Source organism: Microcebus murinus, chromosome 16 (assembly GCF_040939455.1).
Source record: "Microcebus murinus isolate Inina chromosome 16, M.murinus_Inina_mat1.0, whole genome shotgun sequence".
Classification (NCBI taxonomy): domain Eukaryota; kingdom Metazoa; phylum Chordata; class Mammalia; order Primates; family Cheirogaleidae; genus Microcebus; species Microcebus murinus.
In genome coordinates, this window is record NC_134119.1 from 67,755,950 (window position 1) to 67,776,568 (window position 20,619).

Genomic DNA, 20,619 nt, shown 5'->3' on the forward strand with positions numbered 1-20,619 from the left:
CCCAAGGATTTAAGAGCTATATGAAGAGGTCATCAATTAGCAGGTAGTTAACCACTTTGCCATAATCAGTCAATCTGCTATTTTCCAAGAGAGTTCCCTCCACCTGGCTCAGTTTACTTATAGGAAGCACCAGGTAGAGGGGACCTGGGATTCTAGCATTTAAATTTAACAAAGCCATTGGAGGCATGAGTTATATGATTTTTAATGACAAAAGTAAGGTTCAACTGAACTGATTTATTTACCAGCACTATTTTTGCCCCAGTTTCATAGGGACCAGATGTAGCACGGACCAGACGTAGTACAGACCAACTCCCAGAGGAGGGTAGCCTACAAGATGTAGTATCAGCAGTCACCATCAATCAAATGCTGAAAGTCAAAAAAACCCACCATTATTAAGGGTCTGGTGAGAGCAAGTGTTGGTGATGTGGGGAATGACTGCTATATTAGTCCCCATCAGGCCAGAACAACATTCTCAATCCAAGAGAATAAAAGGTCTTTGGGTCTAGTTACATTAGCAGTTGTCATGTTTCTCTCTTCTAATGCCAACTTGCCAGCCAGGGAGGTCCACTTTGAAAAAGAGGTGATGTTATGCCTAATGAACCAAATCTTTATTTCTAAGAGGAATTACTCACATGGTAGAAAGTCTTCCCCCTGGTTATTTATCCATTTTATTCATTATTTTGGGACTTGGCCTCTCCTGAATCCATGGAGGAGACTTCTGTGAGTTAATTTTATCTTCAGGTTTGAAGACAACTGTGGCCCCACTGTTTATCATGCAGACTGGGAAAGTCACAGTAGTGAGGGTGTACAAGAAGTAGGCAGGGATGGGCAAGATGGTCACAATGATAAGAACTACGAGTAAGAATTTAGCCCATGATGGATAGATTTGGCGCTCTTCATTTGACTGTAGAGAAAGGAGAAGAAGGTTTAGAATGCCTTGGTTCTCTGAAGTGGAAGGCTTCAGAGCGTAGGGGTGGGAGATGAGCTAGGGCAAGAGACTAGATAACTGAACCCCCAAGGGAATCAGGGAATATTCTGAGTGGGTCCTAGAGGCAAGAGTGGATTGACAGGTCCGGTACCCACTCTTTAGGGGGATTTACTGGGGAAGGAGGCTCACTGAGGTTGAGTTCCAGGCCATATAGTTGATATCCTCCCCACAAAGATGAATCAGGGTGGACAAAAACAGGATTAGCAGCACACATGGAGACAGAAAGGACCACAGCCGACGATATATGGGGGAGATAGAGCGGCCCAACATGATTGTCATGTCTGCAAGGAGCCTAGGAGGAAGGACAACAAAACTTTGGGAGACCCATTCAAGACTTTCCCAGCCTTGCAAGGGTTGGGGGGGGGGATTAGCCCAAGCCTAGCCTGGGCAAAAGCCTTTAACATTTCTTAGACCTTTCTGTTCACCTCCACAAGCCCTCCATAACCAGTCTTCTTACCTCTAATTTGTCCCTTTCCAATCTGGTCTCTGTTAAAAAAACACTTTTCTCCCCCATCATCCTCAAGAAAAAGGCATCATCCTCAGGAAAAAGTTTCTAAAGGCAGTCTCTTCCAGCCCATACATCCAGCTTTCTTTGGTACACCTTCTTAATCACAATACAAATGCCCGTTGGGTTCCTTCTGCCTAGAATCCCCTTCTCTCTTGTTCTCCCTCGACTTACTTATTTAAAGACCAATAAGATGTTACTATTATTGTTTTTGTACAGTCACTTTTTCCTACATGTTACATTTTCATTACTCTTGTCTCTGCATGTTTGATCTTTCCTCTCAAATAATTTTCCCTCCTGAAGAATCTCCTGTAGAATTTCCTATAGTGCACATGTTCTGTTGATGAAATTCTTTCCAGTTTTGTTAGTCTGAAAAATTTTTAAATTTCATCTTAATATTTGAAGGATATGTTTCTGGGTATGGAATTCTAGATTCGCAGTTATTTTCTTTTAGCACTTTAAATTTTTCATTCCATTGTCATCTTGTTTACATTATTTTTTGAGAGGTTACTTGTCATTCTACTCAGGAGACTGAGGCAGCAGGATTGCTTGAGCCCAGGAGTTTGAGGTTGCTGTGAGCTAGGCTGACGCCACGGCACTCACTCTAGCCTGGGCAACAAAGTGAGACTCTGTCTCAAAAAACAAAACAAACAAACAAAAAAGAATCTCCTCCTCTAAGATACTTTGCCCGATTCTTCGTACTTCTTTAGATAACTGTTTCTAGAGTGCCCTCAGCTACCTCTGCTATAGACTTACCTCCCTGCCTGGGGATCTGCTTACATATGTCTTTTTCTTTGGACTGTGCACTCTGAGAGCAGAAACTAAATATAATTCACCCCAGGATCCCAAGCCTGTCAATAGGAGGCCCTAAAAAGTATGTGAGAATGACTGAGTGTATGAATGCACAAACTGATGCCAAGAACCACTAGAAAGGCTTCCACCCTTGGACTACACAGTGCTTCTCAAACGTTATTGTGCATGTAAGTCACCTGAAGATCCTGTTAAAATGCAGATACAGACTCAAAGGTCTGGGTGGAGCTCAAGAGTCTGTATTTCCAATAAGCTTCCAGATGATACCAATGATATCAATGCTGCTGGTCCACAGACCACATTTTGAGAAGCAAGAGACTATGTGTTTTAGAAGCCCACACTACTCTGGTTAAAAATAGGGCTCAAGAGCATTCTGGACTTGATATGGACTTGCCCACCACTTTACCATTTCACAGCTATTTTCTCTAGGAAGCAGCCCATGCCTTTCTCCTTTCCTCCCCTCAGGGCTTTCCCTAGGCCCTGAGATCAGAGATCTAGGGGTAAGAGCAGAGAGAGCAAGGAAAAGGCCAATTCTCCTTACAGACCCTAGCTGTATGGGTACATGGCAGGAGAATCCTGGGCTTGGGACATACCTCCTGGCCCCATAAATCCAGGCCATGGCCACATTCTCCAAGATGATAATTAAGAAGAGGGGCAGAGATGCCCAGTAATCATCCAGCAGATTCACATAGTAGCTGCCCGAGGGCCCGGCAAAAATGAGGCTGCCCAGGAACATAGGCATGCAGACACTCACTGGAGGAAAACATCAGGTTTGGATCAAAGTCAGAATTCAAGCTGGCCTATGTACGAGTCCCAGCTGGGTTCAGCTAAATAACAGCCTTAGGTGGGAGTGAAGTCATAGGTCAGGTTACCTGTGAGCACCTTCGTATGTTTCCTGAGGGAGGAGAATGTGTCCTGGAGAGGGGTAATGATGCCCTGAACAATCCCTATCATGGTGCTCATCCCCAGGGTCAGCAGCAGCAGGAAGATGATGATGGCCCAGAGGGTGGGTCCAGGAAGCACAGAGATGAGGTCAGTAAATGCCACAAATGTCACACCTGGACCCTCCATAGCCTATGAGTGAAAGGAGGAATGGTGAGGGCTCTGGGCTCAGCATAGAGACTCTTAACTCCATTCCTGTCCCTTCCCCTAGGAAACTGTTTAACAGCACTGTTAATGGACATTACTACAGTCATTAGGCTTTGAAGCATGGGGGCTTCCTCTTACTATAGTTGGGTCAAGCAACTCTTTTGGGTTGGGGTGAATAGGCTTATGTTAACTGTAGTGGTTGGTGCTAAGGAAGCCACAATAGCTTTGTCACAAAAGGACACCATGAACCCTGGTCTTGGCTGTCCAGTGTGCAGTTGAGAATTGCCTTTCTGGATTCTACGGACACACTAAGGAAAGCTGAAGGTTTGGGTACACTGGGGACTTTGGGGAAATCTAGGGCCCCATCTCTAACTCTTACCTACCTGTTCCAATTGCCAAGTTAAGTTGCAATCAGTCGATTGTTGTAGGACTTCACTTTTGACTTGTTCAGGGAGGCTATTGAGCCACCTTGGATAAATGAGGTTTGGATCGAGATACACACTATCTTGGGGCTGGACCTCAGAAGGCAGCATTCCAGCTGCTACCAGTGTCATCATTCTGTTGGTATTACTGTGGAAGGAACAGACCCATATAAACCATTTGGCCCTAGAAGATAACTTCTCCTTCTTTATTCTCTAGATCAGAAGGGAAATCACTAGCCCAGAGTTTTTGATCTGGTTAAGGTAGAGCCTGCACTGAAACCCAGGTCTCCAGGATCCTAGTGTATACTGCCTGCCTGCCACCTGCTTTCATAATTACAAAGGTGTCTGTGTGAGGCTGGAGAATTTCTGATTTAAATGAACTCCCAGTGGTATCTTTCTGACAGTATAGTTGAGGGCTTTAAGACTCTTACCTACCACTAGATAATCCCAGGATAACACTAAAGCTTCTCTGCTTCTTGATCTGCTGGCCTCTTCAATCACATATTTCCCCACAATTCTCTTCACTCTCTATTCTTCAGACATTCTCAACTATTAAGCCTTCTTCAACTTGCCATGCTCTTTCTTGTATCAGTACCTTTGGTACATGATGCTCTCTCTGCTTAGAACTTTCCACCTGAACTCTAGCCCTGTACTCATTCTCCATATGGCCAATTTCTAAAAATTCTTATTCAGCTCACTGAATTCTATTTACTGTTATGGAAAAGCATTAAAAGATCTATTTGCAAAAGGGCAAATCAACAAGCTGCAGAAAAGTAGTTTGGTATGATACATTTTTTAAAGATGATATATTTTTATACATAGGTATAGGAATGGGAAATATTTGAAAGAATACTAGTAGTGATTATTTTTCAGGAGATAAACTCAGCTTGGGTTTGACTGCTTCCACTAAGAACCCTTCTCTGGCTGCTCCAGGCAGTTAGTGGCTCCCTCCTCTGTGTCTCCCTATCACCTGTTCTCATCCAGTTTGTAATTATCTGTTTAGTGTCTGCTTCCACAAAAGACTGTGATTTTCCTGAGGCCAGGGATGGTGATCTGATGCCTCATTGGCTATATTTCCAGAACTCAACACAGGAGTTGGTAGATAGGAAATGTTTTATAAATATCTGATAAATATTTTTAGAATATTTGGAATGAATGGAATATTGGAATGAATGTCATAGGAGACAAAATGGGGAATGAGCAGGTTATGTGGGCTTCCATGCTATGGCCCCCTTTTTTGTCTAATGGTTCAGCTGAAGGTATTCCCTAGTTTTTCCATGGCAGTCCCCAGTTAAGAATGGGGTGATCACACTTTTTTTCTGAGACAGAGTCTCGCTTTGTTGCCCAGGCTAGAGTTAGTGTCGTGGTGTCAACCTAGCTCACAGCAACCTCAAACTCCTGGGCTCAAGTAATCCTGCTGCCTCAGCCTCCCGAGTGGCTGGGACTACAGGCATGTGCCACCAAGCCTGGCTAATTTTTTTCTATATATATTAGTTGGCCAATTAATTTCTTTCTATTTATAGTAGAGATGGGGTCTTGCTCTTGCTCAGGCTGGTTTCAAACTCCAGACCTCGAGCAATCCGCCCGCCTCGGCCTCCCAGAGACCACATCTTTAAAAACCTCTAATTTGGGGGATTTCCTAGATTAGAAAGGCAGCTCTGAAATAGAGTTGGAGAGATTATAAGGTTTGGGATGCTCTAATTTGAGGGCTTTATATTGACTGAGTCAAAATTCTTGAGGGATGGGGGTGTAGACTGGTGTTCTGTGGGCTATCTCTAAGACTTTCTTTGCGATGATCTTTCTAAGAGGTCTTTGTGATGATCTCCATATGAAAGATTGGGCTCACTTCTGGTAACATTTTCGGGTGTTCACTGTGGCCCAGTGGCCTATGATGGAAAATACAACCAACGTGGCAGTCATTGAGGTGACCAAGTTGAGAAAAGCCACAGCAAAGGCATCATTGATACAGTTGTTGGACCGAGGGATATATGAGCTGATTGCAGTGAAGCTGCCGAAGCCAGCACCCATGGACAAAAAGACCTGGTTTCCTGTCCGGCGCCACACTTTCAAAGAGTACAGGGCTGCTACCTGAAAGACAGAAGTGTCGTGCAAACAAGGATATAAAGGGAGCAGAGGTAAACCAGGATAGAGATGAAAGACGAGACGAAGGGCTTAAAAGGAGCTAGGAGGGCCTCTATCAGACTGGTAACCATTCTGTCCTTGACAACCCCATTAGGATTAGAGAATTAAAGGATAGGGGACACCTCACCTCGGTAGCTAACAAAGCCTTGAGACCAAAAATAGCACCTTCCAGCAGTAGAGTCCAGGCAAGGAGACCAAAAAGTATGATGTAGGGAAGAAGAACTAAGACATACAGCATCTAGGTAGAAAGTAAGGTTCAGAAAGAGAGTTCAGCAAAGACAAAAGTTGGGGATAGCAGGTCCCAATGGCCACTGGGACTTAGAGGTCAGATTAAAAGGAATGAGAAGTGGGAGATCTACAGGCATCAAAGTTAGAAGAATATTAGATGCAAGAGAATCTATCAGATTAGTAAGTTAGGGGGTAACTCACCTTCCCAATGGACCTGGGCCCTTTCATCATGGAAATGCAGATAAGTAACCAGGTCACAAAGAGACACACACCGAGATGAAAGACTGGTAGTCCACCCATCTCAATTTCATCTGTGGCCTTCAACATTTTCCGGTACCAGAAGTATGTGGTGGATGTCGTCCGTGCACATTCAGGATCTGAGGTGAATTGGCCATGGAGGAAGCTGTAAGACCAAGTGCCTCCCATTTCTTTACCTCCACCCCCTCCTTCCAGTCCCATTTCATCATCTTCCTGTTCACCTCTCTTTTCTCAGTGATCCTTCTTCCTTCTTCATCACCCAGTCCTTTTCTCAGCCCTCCAACCTGCCCTTGTCTTCCCACTCTTCTCACCAAAATCACTGGTGTTCCTCAGTGTGGGGCATGATGACCAAGGCAGTGGGGACTGGAAAGACTGAACCAAATAGAAGAGACTCCAAGCCATAAGCATGCTGTAGTACAAGCCCACAATGAGGCAAACCTAGGGACCATGAAGAATTCTGGAGTCAGGGGAAAATAGCTGGGCCAGCAGAAAGAACAGAATTTGACCTGAGGATTGGGGAACTGAAAGGACTTGATGAATAATTCAGGTGAAGTCATGAGACCCATTCCAGAATAAGGGTTGGGTTGGAGGAGGATGTAAAGGATAGGCCTGGGCCTCCCAGGGCTCCTCACCGTGAAGCTGGCATACCCTACACCACCAAGCCAGGGGCTGATGACCTTCCATACACCAATGCTGCCCTGACGCAGCCTCTGGCCAGCTGCCATCTCCAGGAAGAGAAGAGGAACTCCCAGGAAGAACAGCATGAGGATGTAGACGATGATAAAACTGCCTATGAAGAGGATTCAGGAGGAGTTCTGAGAATTATATGGCCTTTCAGTATTTAGACTTCTTCAAGGATCCAGGGATATGCACCCTCCACCAGCAACATCCTTAAGGGCCACAGGCATCAGGCTCACTTGTTTCCACGTTCCTCACAGCCCTCAGTATCCAGTTTCCTCATTCCCAATTTGTGGAAGACCTAGATAGCTAGTTTCCACCCCCACATCTGACCGAGGCTTTCAGCCCTACCATCCTCATGAATTTAAGTGTTCAGATACCCTTTCCCCATCCTCCAAAAGGTCCTGGGTATTCAGGTACCTGGTTCCTGCCCCAGTCAGGATCCCAAATCCTCTGTCCTCACATCTTTCAGAGATATCTCAGAGACTCCAGAGTAGCCAGGACAGGCCTCTGGTTCCTCACCCCCTTTTGAGGTCCATGAGTCTTGGTACCCATGCTTACCACCTCCGTTGTGAAAACACAGATAAGGAAAGCGCCAGATGGTGCTCAGCCCCACAGAGAAGCCCACCTGGGCCAGGAGGTACTCAGTTTTATTGGCCCAGGATGGTCGTTCAGGGGGGGCTTCATCCTTTGGCTCATGTTTGTCTACAGTCTTCAGTGCTTCTTTATTATCTTCAACAGAGAACACGTGTGATGACCGAGAGTAGGAAAATTTATTCTCAGCCAATGACTCAGTAGGCAATAACTCAAACTTTGAGGAGTGGGAGGCCCAGGTAATAGTAGACTCAGAATATGTAGGTTTAGACACCTGGGATTTCATATTCTGTGCCTTTAGGATTTTATCATCGTGGGTAGACTCCAGTTTCTGCTGCTGCAGTGATGGGCCGTCACTCCTTGTCAAATGTAAGGACATCGAGGACTGTTGACTTTAGGTGTATGAGCTGAGGAAAGACAAGACTAATCATACAAGAACCCCAGAGGCCTCCCCAACCCAAGGATATGTGGATAAGAATATATCCCCCCAAAATACCAAGAATATTCTTGCCTCTAGAAAATAAGAATTTAAAAACAATTTAGGATAATACCAAAGTACATTAAATGCCTAGGGATAATTTTTAACAAAATATGAGCAAGATCTTTATACACAAACTGTAAAATTTAAAACTACAGAAGTGACATCATCAGGATGGCTGACTGGAGATGCCTGGTGTTTATCCCCTCCACAAGGAAGAACCAAGGCAATGAATAAACAGTTAAAATTTGACTAGAGTATTGAAGGGAGAGTGCTGTAATGCAGAGGGAGAGTGGAGAGACACCTGTGGTGGTGGGAAGTCCAAGAGGGCAGGACGAAGGCACCCAGCCTCTGCAACCCCATTGGCCATGCCTAGATCAGATCTGCTCAGAGTCAGGAGGGACTTCCTTTTGCAGGGAAAAGGTAAGCAGAGGATCCCCACCAACCCCCAATGCCACCACAAACACCTAAAGTCCTTATTATAGGAGAATCTCATAGTCCTCACAAGCCCTGAGCCCAGTTTGGAGAGCTGCTGGGAATTCACACAGCCCAGAATTAGGATACACAAGGTGTGTACTCCCCACTCTCCCATCCACTCACTGTGAGCCAAGCTGCCACAGCATGGCACCATCTTGAGACCAGACACACCTCTGGAGTACACCCTGCTCTGGGGACCAGTAGTCACTGCACTTCGCCAACACTGGGGATCCATCTTTGTTCCACCAAGCCCACTCAGGTGACTGAACACCACAACTCCAGCTGTGCAGAGCCTAGCCCCAGCCCCCTGCTGCCTTACTTCCAGAGGGAGGAACATTCTGGCAGCCCTGCCCAGAATGAACCTGCCCTTGAGCTGACCAAACTGCCATGTGCCCTTGCCTAAACAGAAGAGACCCCCAAGCCCCTGCTCAGAGGCTGAGTAGAACCTGAACTGATATGACCCCACACCAGTGAAGTTGCTATGTACCTACTCTCAGTGCCTGAGAAACAGCCCTGTAGTCCCCCTGCCCTACAGACATACCCCTGGCCTGGCCAACAGCCCTGAACCCAAAATCAGGGCCACAGAAAGTACCCACAGACACACCCCAGGCCTGGCCAATGGCCCTGAATCTGCAGTCAGGACCTGAGAAACAGTTCCACAGGCCACACTTGGCAGACATACCCCAAGCTGGCCAACCAGCCTCATGCCTACATGCCAGGCCTGAGAAAAAGCCCTGTGGGCTACTCCTGGCAGGCATGCTCCCAAGCCACCTGAGAAACCCCATGGCTGGGCTCCTCGCTAGAGTAACGGCGTATGGTCTCAATATCAGCAAGCCAGACCCCAAGTTGGCTAGTTGGCTGAGCCACCTCGTGAACACACACGACCCCAAGAAACAGCCTGGTGAGCTCACCATCAATAAAGCCATGCTACTATTGCCACATACTCTCTTAGTCGAGGCCACGGGACTCTTGTAAACATCATTAGTGTGGATTGCAGCTGAAGAAACTACACAGAGACTACGCTACTGCATCTGCCTAAAACCAAGGGCAACCCATCCCACCAAACTGATACCACAAGATCCGTTCATGCGAATAAGTCTCTCCATACTCCATAAAAATGGAAGAGGTGGCCGGGCGCGGTGGCTCACGCCTGTAATCCTAGCTCTCTGGGAGGCCGAGCCGGGCGGATCGTTTGAGTTCAGGAGTTCGAAAGCAACCTGAGCAAGAGCGAGACCCCGTCTCTACTATAAATAGAAAAATTAATTGGCCAACTAATATATATAGAAAAAATTAGCCGGGCATGGTGGCGCATGCCTGTAGTCCCAGCTACTTGGGAGGCTGAGGCAGGAGGATCGCTTGAGCCCAGGAGTTTGAGGTTGCTGTGAGCTAGGCTGACGCCACGGCGCTCTAGCCCAGGCAACAGAGTGAGACTCTGTCTCAAAATAAATTTAAAAAATAAGGCCGGTTTCGGTGGCTCACGCCTGTAATTCTAGCACTCTGGGAGGCCGAGGCGGGCAGATTGCTTGAGGTCAGGAGTTCAAGACCAGTCTGAACAAGAGTGAGACCTCGTCTCTACTACAAATAAAAAAAGAAATTAATTGGCCAACTAATATATATAGAAAAACTTATCCGGGCATGGTGGCGCATGCCTGTAGTCCCAGCTACTCAGGAGGCTGAGGCAGGAGGATTGCTTGAGCCCAGGAGTTTGAGGTTGCTGTGAGCTAGGCTGATGCCACGGCACTCACTGTAGCCTGGGCAACAAAGCGAGACTCTGTCTCAAAAAAAAAAAAAAAAAAAAAAAAAAATGGAAGAGGTTATCTTTCCACCAGATGCATAGAAATCAACATAGGGACAAATCAAACATGAAAAAGCCCCCCCCAAAAAAAGACACCTCCAAAGGAAAACAGTAATTATCCAGTAATAGACCCCCAATCATAAGGAAATATGTGAAATGCCATAAAAAGAATTCAAAACAATAATAAGAAAACTCAGTGAGATACCAGAAAATACAGATAAACAATTCAATGAAATCAGGAAAACAATTCATGATTTGAAGAGAAATTTAACAAAGAGATAGATATCATTAAAAAGAACCAAACAGCAATCCTGGAGCTGAAGAATTCAATGAATGAAATTTAAAAATATAATCAAGAGCTTCAATAACAGACTAGACCAAGTAGGAGAAAGGATTTCTGAACTTAAAGACAAGTATTTTGAAATAACACAGGCAGACACACATATATAGAAAAAAGAATAAAAAAGAAGAAAGCCTATTTATGGATTTATGGATTAAATATAGCCTATTTATGGATTAAATATTAAATAAAGCCTATTTATTTATTTATGGATTTATAGATTACCATTAAGTGAACAAATATTCATTTTATATATGTTCCAGAAGACAAAGAAAAGGGAAAAGGTGTAGAAAGTATATTTAAGGGCCGGGCGCGGTGGCTCAAGCCTGTAATCCTAGCACTCTGGGAGGCCGAGGCGGGCGGATTGCTCAAGGTCAGGAGTTCGAAACCAGCCTGAGCGAGACCCCGTCTCTACCAAAAATAGAAAGAAATTAATTGGGCAACTAATATATATAGAAAAAATTAGCCGGGCATGGTGGCACATGCCTGTAGTCCCAGCTACTTGGGAGGCTGAGGCAGAAGGATTGCTTGAGCCCAGGTGATTGAGGTTGCTATGAGCTAGACTGATGCCACGGCACTCACTCTAGCCTGGGCAACAAAGTGAGACTCTGTCTCAAAAAAAAAAAAAAAAAAAAAAAAAAAGAAAGTATATTTAAGGAAATAATATCTGAAAACATCCCAAATCTTCAGAGAGATATGAACATCTGGGTCCAGGAAGCTCAAAGAATCCCAAATAGATTCAATCCAAACAGATCCTCTCTGAGGCACATTATAGTCAAATTGTCACTGCTGAGTTCTACTGAACCTTTAAAAAAAGAATTAATAACTCTAGGCAATGTTAAAATACAAAATTCTAACTAAAATAACCTAAAGAATATGGGACCCCTTAGGGACTTAGAAATTTAAAAATAATTACAAATTCACTTTAGCTAAGGAAGTGATTTATAAGGGGTCCAGTGAAATACATTTCAAAGAGATAAAAATTCAACCTAGTCTCCTGTTTTTGAAAAATAAGAATTCTAGACTAATAAGAAAGTGTCAGGAGAGAGAAAAAAACACAAAAGGATATAGGTCAAAAGAAATGTTCCTGATCCTGTTTCCCCTAAATTCTTAAGTGAGATGGAAGTTTCCATCAGTTGAAAGAAATAAAGATGATTATAGAAAGTGGCATCTCATGCTTGTAGCTATGAAGTGCTAATTTCCCCCATGCCTTAGAAGTGCTTATACAGGCGGGGGGCAGTGGCTCACGCCTGTAATCCTAGCACTCTGGGAGGTCCAGGGGGGTGGATTGCTCAAGGTCAGGAGTTTGAAACCAACCTGAGCAAGAGCGAGACCCCATCTCTACTATAAATAAAAAGAAATTAATTGGCCAACTAATATATATATATATATATATGCATATATATATATATATATATATATATATATATATATATATATATACAAAAAATTAGCTAGGCATGGTGGTGCATGCCTGTAGTCCCAGCTACTTGGGAGGCTGAAGCAGGAGGATTGCTTGAGCCCAGGAGTTTGAGATTGCTGTGAGCTAGGCTGACGCCACCGCACTCATTCTAACTTGGGCAACAAAGTGAGACTCTGTCCCCCCGCCCCCCCCCCCAAAAAAAGAAGTGCTTATACATAATGATCTGGTGATGCAAATAGTTTTTAGAGAATATAGGTTTATTAGTTTCTTGTCTTGGTTTTTATGATAGTCCATATAATATGCTACCTCCTTCTGGTAATCCATTGCAAAATGAGATAGAACTCTATAGCTCTGTCTTTATGAAGTGTCAATGGAAAATATTTCAGACTTTCTACAAATGGAAATAAAATAAATTCAGGATTAATTGTGGAAAAAAAAGAATATCAATCCTTCTCAAACTGTTTCAAAAAATTAAAAAGGAGGGAATTCTTCTTAACTCTTAATTCTTCTTAACTCTTCTTAACTCATTCTACAACTCCAAAGATACCAGTTGTGTCTTTGCTGGTTTTGATACCAAAAAGAAAACTATACGCCAATATCCCTGACAAACATATATGCAAAAATCCTCAACAAAAGATTAGCAAATCCAACAAAACACCAAAAGGATAATAAGCCATGATCAAGTGGGATTTATCCCAGGAATGTAAAGATGGTTTAACATATGAAAATCAATAAATGTAATACATCACTTCAACAGAATGAAGGACAAAAACCATATGGTCATCTCAATAGATGCAGAAAAAGCATTTTATAAAATCCAATATCCCTTTACGATAAAAATTCTCAATAAACTATATAGGGCCAGGAGCGGTGGCTCATACCTGTAATCCTAGTACTCTGGGAGGCCAAGGTCAGGGGATTGCTCGAAGTCAGGAGTTCAAAACCAGCCTGAGCAAGAGCGAGACCCTGTCTCTACTATAAATAGAAAGAAATTAATTGGCCAACTAATATATATAGAAAAAATTAGCCAGGAATGGTGGCACATGCCTGTAGTCCCAGCTACTCCAGAGGCTGAGGCAGCAGGATTGCTTGAGCCTAGTAGTTTGAGGTTGCTGTGAGCTAGGTTGACGCCACGGCACTCACTCTAGCTTGGGCAACAAACCGAGAATCTGTCTCAAAAAACAAAACAAATAAACAAAAAACTATATAGATAGAAAGTACTTCAACATAATAAAGGCCATATCTGACAAACCCACAGCTAATATCATACTGAGGCTGTCAACTAAGTATGGAACTGGAAGAAGACAAGGATGCCCTTGAACTAAGAACTGGAATAAGACGAGAGTGCTCACTCTCACCATACATATTCAACATAGTACTAGAAGTCCTAGCCAGAGCAAGTAGGCAAGAGAATGAAATAAAGAATATCCAAATTGGAAAGGAGGAAGTCAAATTGTTCCTATTTGCAGACAATGATCCCATATATAAAAAAACCTAAATACTTACCCCAAAACTCTTACAACTGATAAATGAATTAAGTTGCAGCATACAAAATCAACATATAAAAATCAGTAGGGTTTCTATACATGAACAATGAACTAGCTGAAAAAGAAAATCACGAAGCAGCTTAATAAAAAAATCGAGAAGGCAATCTCATTTACAATAGCTACACCAAAAATAAAACACTTAGGAATAGATTTAAAATGGAGGTGAAAGACCTCTACAAGAAAAATGATAAAATATTGATGAAGAAAATTAAAGAAGATACAAACAAATAGCAAGATATCCCATGCTCATAGATAGGAAGGATTAAATTGTTAAAATGGCCATACTACCCAAAGCAATCTACAGATTCAATGTAATCCCTACCAAAATACTAATGCTATTCTTCACAGAAATAGAAAAAAAAATCCTAAAATTTACCACAAAGCTACAGCAACCAAAACAGCTTGGGACTGGCATAAAAACAGACATATATTTTTACAGATGTAGCCAAAAGAAAAAAATAATAAAAACAGATATATAAACTAATACAACAGAATAGAGAACTCAAAAATTAATCCATATGGCCGGGCGTGGTGGCTCACGCCTGTAATCCTAACACTCTGGGAGGCCGAGGCAGGCGGATTGCTCAAGGTCAGGAGTTCGAAACCAGCCTGAGCAAGAGCGAGACCCCGTGTCTACTATAAATAGAAAGAAATTAATTGGCCAACTAATACATATAGAAAAAAATTAGCCAGGCATGGTGGCGCATGCCTGTAGTCCCAGCTACTTGGAAGGCTGAGGCAGGAGGATCGCTTGAGCCCAGGAGTTTGAGGTTGCTGTGAGCTAGGCTGACGCCATGGCACTCATTCTAGCCTGGGCAACAAAGTGAGACTCTGTCTCAAAAAAGAAAAAAAAATTAATCCATGTATCTAAAACCAACTGAATTTTGACAAAGGTACTAAGAATACTCATTGGGGAAAGGACAGCCTCTTCAATAAATCGTGCTGGTAAACCTGGATATCTATGTGCAGAAGTATGAAACTAGACCCCCACCTCTCACCTTATATAAAAAATCAACTCAAAATTGATTAAAGACTGTAATACCCAAAACTATAAAACTATTAGAAGAAAACATAGGGGCAATACTTCAGGACATTAATTAGGGAAAAGATTTCATGAATAAGACCTTGAAGCAGCAACAAAAGCAAAAATAGACAAATGGGGTTACATCAAACTAAAAAGCTCTGCACAGAAGGGGAAACAATCATTACAGCGAAAAGACAAACTACAGAGTGGAAAAAAATATTTTAAAACTATTCATCTGAGAGGGGATTAATATCCAGAATATACAAAGAATTCAAACATCCCAAAAGAACAATAGCTAGACAATCCAATTAAAAAATGGGCAAATGGTCTTAACAGAAATTTCTCAAAAGAAGATATACAAATGGCCAAAAGAATATGAAAAAATGCTCAATGACACCAATAATCAGAGAAATGAAATCAAATGATACCACAAGGTATCACTTTATCCCAGTTAAATGGCTACTACCAAAAAGACAAAAAATAACAAATGCTGGTGAGGATGCAGGCTAAAGGGAACTCTTATACACAGTTGGTGGGAATTTAAACTAGTACAGCCACTATGGAGAACAGTACAGAGGCTCCTCAAAAAACTACAAATAGAACTACCACATGATCCAGCAATCCCACTACTGGGCATTTATCCAAAGGAAAAGAAATCAGTATATGGAAGAGACATCTGCACCCCCATGTTTATTGTAGCACTGTTCACAATAGCCAAGATACAGAATTAACCTAGGTATCTAACAACAGATGGATAGATAAAGAAAATATAGTATATGAGGGCTGTCTGGAAAGTATCCAGGCATTGTTAATAGTATTTTTCATATTACATGGCTGGATACTTTCTGGACAGCCCTCATATATACAACAGAATACTATTCAGCCATATAAAAGAAGAAAATCCGATCATTTGTGGCAACATGGATGGAACTGAGGACATGTTAAGTGAAATAAGCTAGGTGCAAAAAGTCAAACACTTGCACGTTCTCACTCATATGTGAAAGCTAAAAAAGATTGACCTCATAGAGAATACTAGAGGCTTGGAAGGGTAGGGGGAGGGAGGAACAGAGAAAGATTTGTTAAAGGATACAAAATTACATCTAGATATGAGGAATAAGTTTTAGCATTCTATACCTCTGTAGGCTGACTATAATTAACAACAATAATAAGTAGTTTCAAATAGCCAGAAGGAGGATATTGAATGTTCCCAACACAAAGAAATGATGAAAGTTTGAGATAATGAATATGCTAATTACCCTGATCTGCTCACTCTACATTATCTGTATCAAAACATCACTATGTGTCCCATAAATATGTACAATTATTATGTGACACTTTAAAAATAAAATTAATTTAAATTAAAACTTATAAAAATTAAACCATAGCTGGGTACGGTGGCTCACGCTTATAATCCTTGCAATTTGGGAGGCCAAGGCAGGAGAATTGCTTGAGGCCAGGAATTCAACACCAGCCTGAGCAAGAGTGAGATTCCTGTCTCTTCAAAAAATAGAAAAATTAGCCAAGCATGATGGTGCATACCTGTAGTACTAGCTACTCGGGAGGCTGAGACAGGAAGATCACTCAGCCCAGGAATTTGAGGTTGCTGTGAGCTATGATCATACCACAGAGCATTCATTCATTTATAAACAAACAAACAATGCTATGCTCTTCCTACCAGGCCACAAAGCCCCTTAAGACTGGGATTATATCAACAGTACCATCAGTGGGTAGGTCTGGAATTACTCTTGATGGCCCCGTGAATCCCTAAATTAGTGAGAGGGTATATGGGCATTTCCATTGTAGATATCTACAAAGTTTACCACATAGAGTCCTAAAACTGAGATTTTTGCCTCAATTTGACTGGCTAGGCTCCTGGTCCACCAATGTGAAAACACTGCCTTAAGCCTAGGTGGAAACACAGATGGACGTGCAGGTTTGCAGATGGGAAAATTGATAAGAGACTGTTGAGTTTAATTTTGGAAATGATGAAGGTGAGGGCTGTGGACACCAACTTAGAGCACCACCATTTTGTAATTTCTAATGAATACCTGGGTCTAAACAATGATCATCGATGGTTGCTAAGATCACAAATAGACAATCTTTTTTTTTTTGCCTCCTGATAGAAGTACATTAAACCCATTCTTGCCAGAACCCCAAACTAATCAACTTCTTGATTGACTTACCAATGTATAAGAAATATAGCAGGCCGGGCGCTGTGGCTCACGCCTGTAATCCTAGCTCTTGGGAGGCCGAGGCGGGCGGATTGCTCAAGGTCAGGAGTTCAAAACCAGCCTGAGCAAGAGCGAGACCCCGTCTCTACTATAAATAGAAAGAAATTAATTGGCCAACTGATATATATATATATAAAAAATTAGCCGGGCATAGTGGCGCATGCCTGTAGTCCCAGCTACTCGGGAGGCTGAGGCAGAAGGATCACTCGAGCCCAGGAGTTTGAGGTTGCTGTGAGCTAGGCTGGCCACGGCACTCACTCTAGCCTGGACAACAAAGCGAGACTCTGTCTCAAAAAAAAAAAAAAAAAAAAAAAAAAAGAAATATAGCAGACAGAAGAATATGTTAAACGACACCATAGGGAAGCAGTCAGAAAAACCCACATAGTTGGAAGTTGTACAGGATAAATAACCCAGTTTTGTCAACAAATACATCACAAGGGAGAAAGAAAGAGGGAGGGGGAACCAATAGATAAAAGTCTTAAGAGATATAGCAACAAATTGCAATTTTTTGAATTTTATTTGGATATTGATTCAAAAAAAAATTTTTTACTATTTATTTATTTACTTCTTTATTTATTTATTTGAGACAGAGTCTCACTTTGTTGCCCAGGCTAGAGTGAGTGTGCTGTGGCGTTAGCCTAGCTCACAGCAACCTCAAACTCCTGGGCTCAAGCGATCCTCCTGCCTCAGCCTCCCGAGTAGCTGGGACTACAGGCATGTGCCACCATGCCCGGCTAATTTTTTCTATATATATTAGTTAGCCAATTAATTTCTTTCTATTTAGAGACGGGGTCTTGCTCTTGCTCAGGCTGGTTTCGAACTCCTGACCTCGAGCAATCCACCCGCCTCGGCCTCCCAGAGTGCTAGGATTACAGGCGTGAGCCACCGCGCCCGGCCAAAAAAAATTTTTTTTTAAATATGAGACATTTCCTCAAACAGTTAAACATAAAGTTACCATAATTCCACACTTAGGTATATACCCAAGAGAAATAAAAACATATGTCCACACAAAAAGTTTTACATGAATGTTCATAGCAGCATTATTAATAATAGCCAAAAACATGGAAACACCACAAAATTTCCATCAACTGATGAATGGATCAATAAAATGTGGTGTATCCATATAATGGAACATTATTCAGCAATAAAAAGAAATGAAGTACTGATACATTCTATAACATGGATGAATTTTGAAAACATTAAGCTAAGGGAGAAAAAAGTCAGTCACAAAGGACTACATATTGTATGAATCCACTTATATGAAAAGTCCAGAATAGGCAAATCTATATAGAGACAGAAAGTAGATTAGTGGTTGCCTAAAGCTGGGGATGTGGGAGTGTGGGGGTAGCTGGGGAAGTGGGGGAGAGGTGATAACTAAGGGTTGTGGAGTTGTTTTTTTTGAGTAATGAAAATGTACTAAAATTGTAGTGATGGATTCACAACTGTGTTAATATACTAACAGCCATTGAATTGTACACTTTAAATGAGTGGATTGTATGGTATGTGAATTATATTAATGTCTCAATAAAGCTTTTAAGAAAGATAAAGCTACCAGAAATTATGAGACAACCAGTAAAATATGAATACTGACTGGATATACTTGATGACATTAAGTAAGTTCTTGTTTTAAGTGTGATGATAGTTTGTGGGTTTTTTAAATTTTATTTAATTTTATTTTTTGAGACAAGAGTCTCACTCTCTTGCCTGGGCTAGAGTGCTGTGGCATCAGCCTAGCTCACAGCAACCTCAAACTCCAGGTCTCAAGAGATCCTCCTGCCTCAGCTTCCTGAGTAGCTGGGACTACAGGCATTCACCACCATGCCCACCTAATTTTTTCTATATATTTTTAATTATCCAGCTAATTTCTTTCTATTTTTTTTAGTAGAGATGGGGTCTTGCTCTTGCTCAGGCTGGTCTCGAACTCCTGAGCTCAAGCAATCCTCCTTTCTCAGCCTCCCAGAGTGCTAGAGTTTGTGGGTTTTTATAAAAAGTGTTCTTATTTTTTAGAGATATCTACTGCCATATCTACAAATGAAATGATAAATTTAGGATTTACTTCAAAATAATTGGGGGGGGGGTGTTCAGTAGGGAAAGGAAAGATGAAACCATACTGGTCATGAGTCGGTCATTATTGAAACTGGGTGATGAGCTCATAGCAATTCATTATGTTATATTTTTGTATGTATTTGAAAATTTTCCAAAATAAAAGAACTAGAAGACAGAAAACAACAATCTTTGTCAGGCTGTACCCCTCGTTTACTGTGTGAACCTCTCTTTCTTCTGGGTTTTCACATGAAAACTGAGGATAACAATACCTATATCTCACACCATTCTTCTGAGGCATAAAAGTGAGGACATGTGGAAGAACGCCCTACCAAGAGATTTATCTCAATTTCGTTTAACAAGATCAGATTCCCGACAACAGTCCAAATGAAAATCCTCTGAGCACACTCAGGGGTGCTAGGAAACCCGACTTTAGACAATAAGGATCCACAGAGCTATTCAGAGAAGTACCAACGACAGAAATCAGTCTTCCTACACTCCATCAGTACTCCCTACAGCAATGCGGGATAGTCCCAATCAAACAACCTTGTGGTTAAGTGCCAACGGACTTTGAACAAGTGGCCTCAGGAGAGGAAAATTTAGAGTGGGAGGAGACACTTAACGTCAAGGTCTTCATTCTACTACCCCCATCGGTTTACCGCTAAGCCCTTACTTTTCCATCCGCCTCTCACAAGTTCTATCTCCAAAGCTGGAACTGGTAGGGGGGAGAGGGTGGCAGAAAGGAGGACGAGCGCCTGGGTTCCCAAAACAAAGGAGGCTGAAGACCTAGCCTATGTGATCATAAGGAAAGGCCACCGCCTTCTCTCTCCCACCCTCACCTTACCCGACTGAATAGCAGGAGTCTTCAGGCAGGTAGATCGGTTGGATTCGATGGGAGGGAAGCGAGTGTGAGGGGGCAGGGCTACAACGGTACAGGAGCCAATGGGTGATGACACAGCGGTTTACGCCCCCTCCAGCCTCCTATTTTTGAGCGAGGAGCCCGAGATTTCTGAAACCTCTGCTCTTTCCGTTCACCAGATCCACCCCACCAGTGGTTGGGGGTATTTTCTTTTCTTTATCAAAGAAACTTACCCATGGGCCCTAAACAATCTGAACTCCTGAGATCTCTGAGCATTTAAAGAAAACCCATTCTCTGGATCTTTGGCAATCCTGACCACCTCTACCCACAGCCCCCATCCCCAGTTGCCAATTGACAGGCCTTGATCTTCTTTTTGGAAGTATCTCGCCTCTGTTATGGCCCCAACTTCCCACGAGTTCTAAGAGACCAACTCAGTTATCATCTGCTGGGCAAATTCATTTCACTTAGTGCGGTGATAAAACCAGCAATGTCTCTTACTGAACAGCTATGGGACTCTTAGTGGGCTCAGCAATACAACTTTGTAGTTCCTCAAACTGGTTGTGCATTACTCACAGATGCACTTAGCCCACAACACAGTGTTGAAAACTACTGGTGCAGCCTTTCTTTAAAAATAATTTTTTTTGCTGGGCGCGGTGGCTCACGCCTGTAATCCTAGCACTCTGGGAGG

At 42.5% G+C, this 20,619-nt stretch overlaps 1 protein-coding gene across 1 annotated transcript; it reads right to left on the minus strand.

Moving 5' to 3' along the window:
- Nucleotides 1–217: 217 nt before the first annotated feature.
- LOC105865684 (orphan sodium- and chloride-dependent neurotransmitter transporter NTT5-like) lies at nt 218–20,035 on the minus strand. The gene is made up of 13 exons (XM_012754467.3): nt 19,917–20,035; nt 7,682–8,121; nt 7,075–7,232; nt 6,754–6,880; nt 6,386–6,561; nt 6,084–6,194; nt 5,661–5,902; nt 3,776–3,962; nt 3,176–3,377; nt 2,897–3,056; nt 1,118–1,280; nt 633–904; nt 218–366 (listed from the first exon to the last, which is right to left on the minus strand). Exons 2-12 carry the CDS (start codon nt 8,091–8,093, stop codon nt 656–658), a joined length of 2,187 nt encoding a protein of 728 aa, XP_012609921.1. The 5' UTR covers nt 8,094–8,121; nt 19,917–20,035; the 3' UTR covers nt 218–366; nt 633–655.
- Between the last annotated feature and the right edge of the window lie 584 nt (nt 20,036–20,619).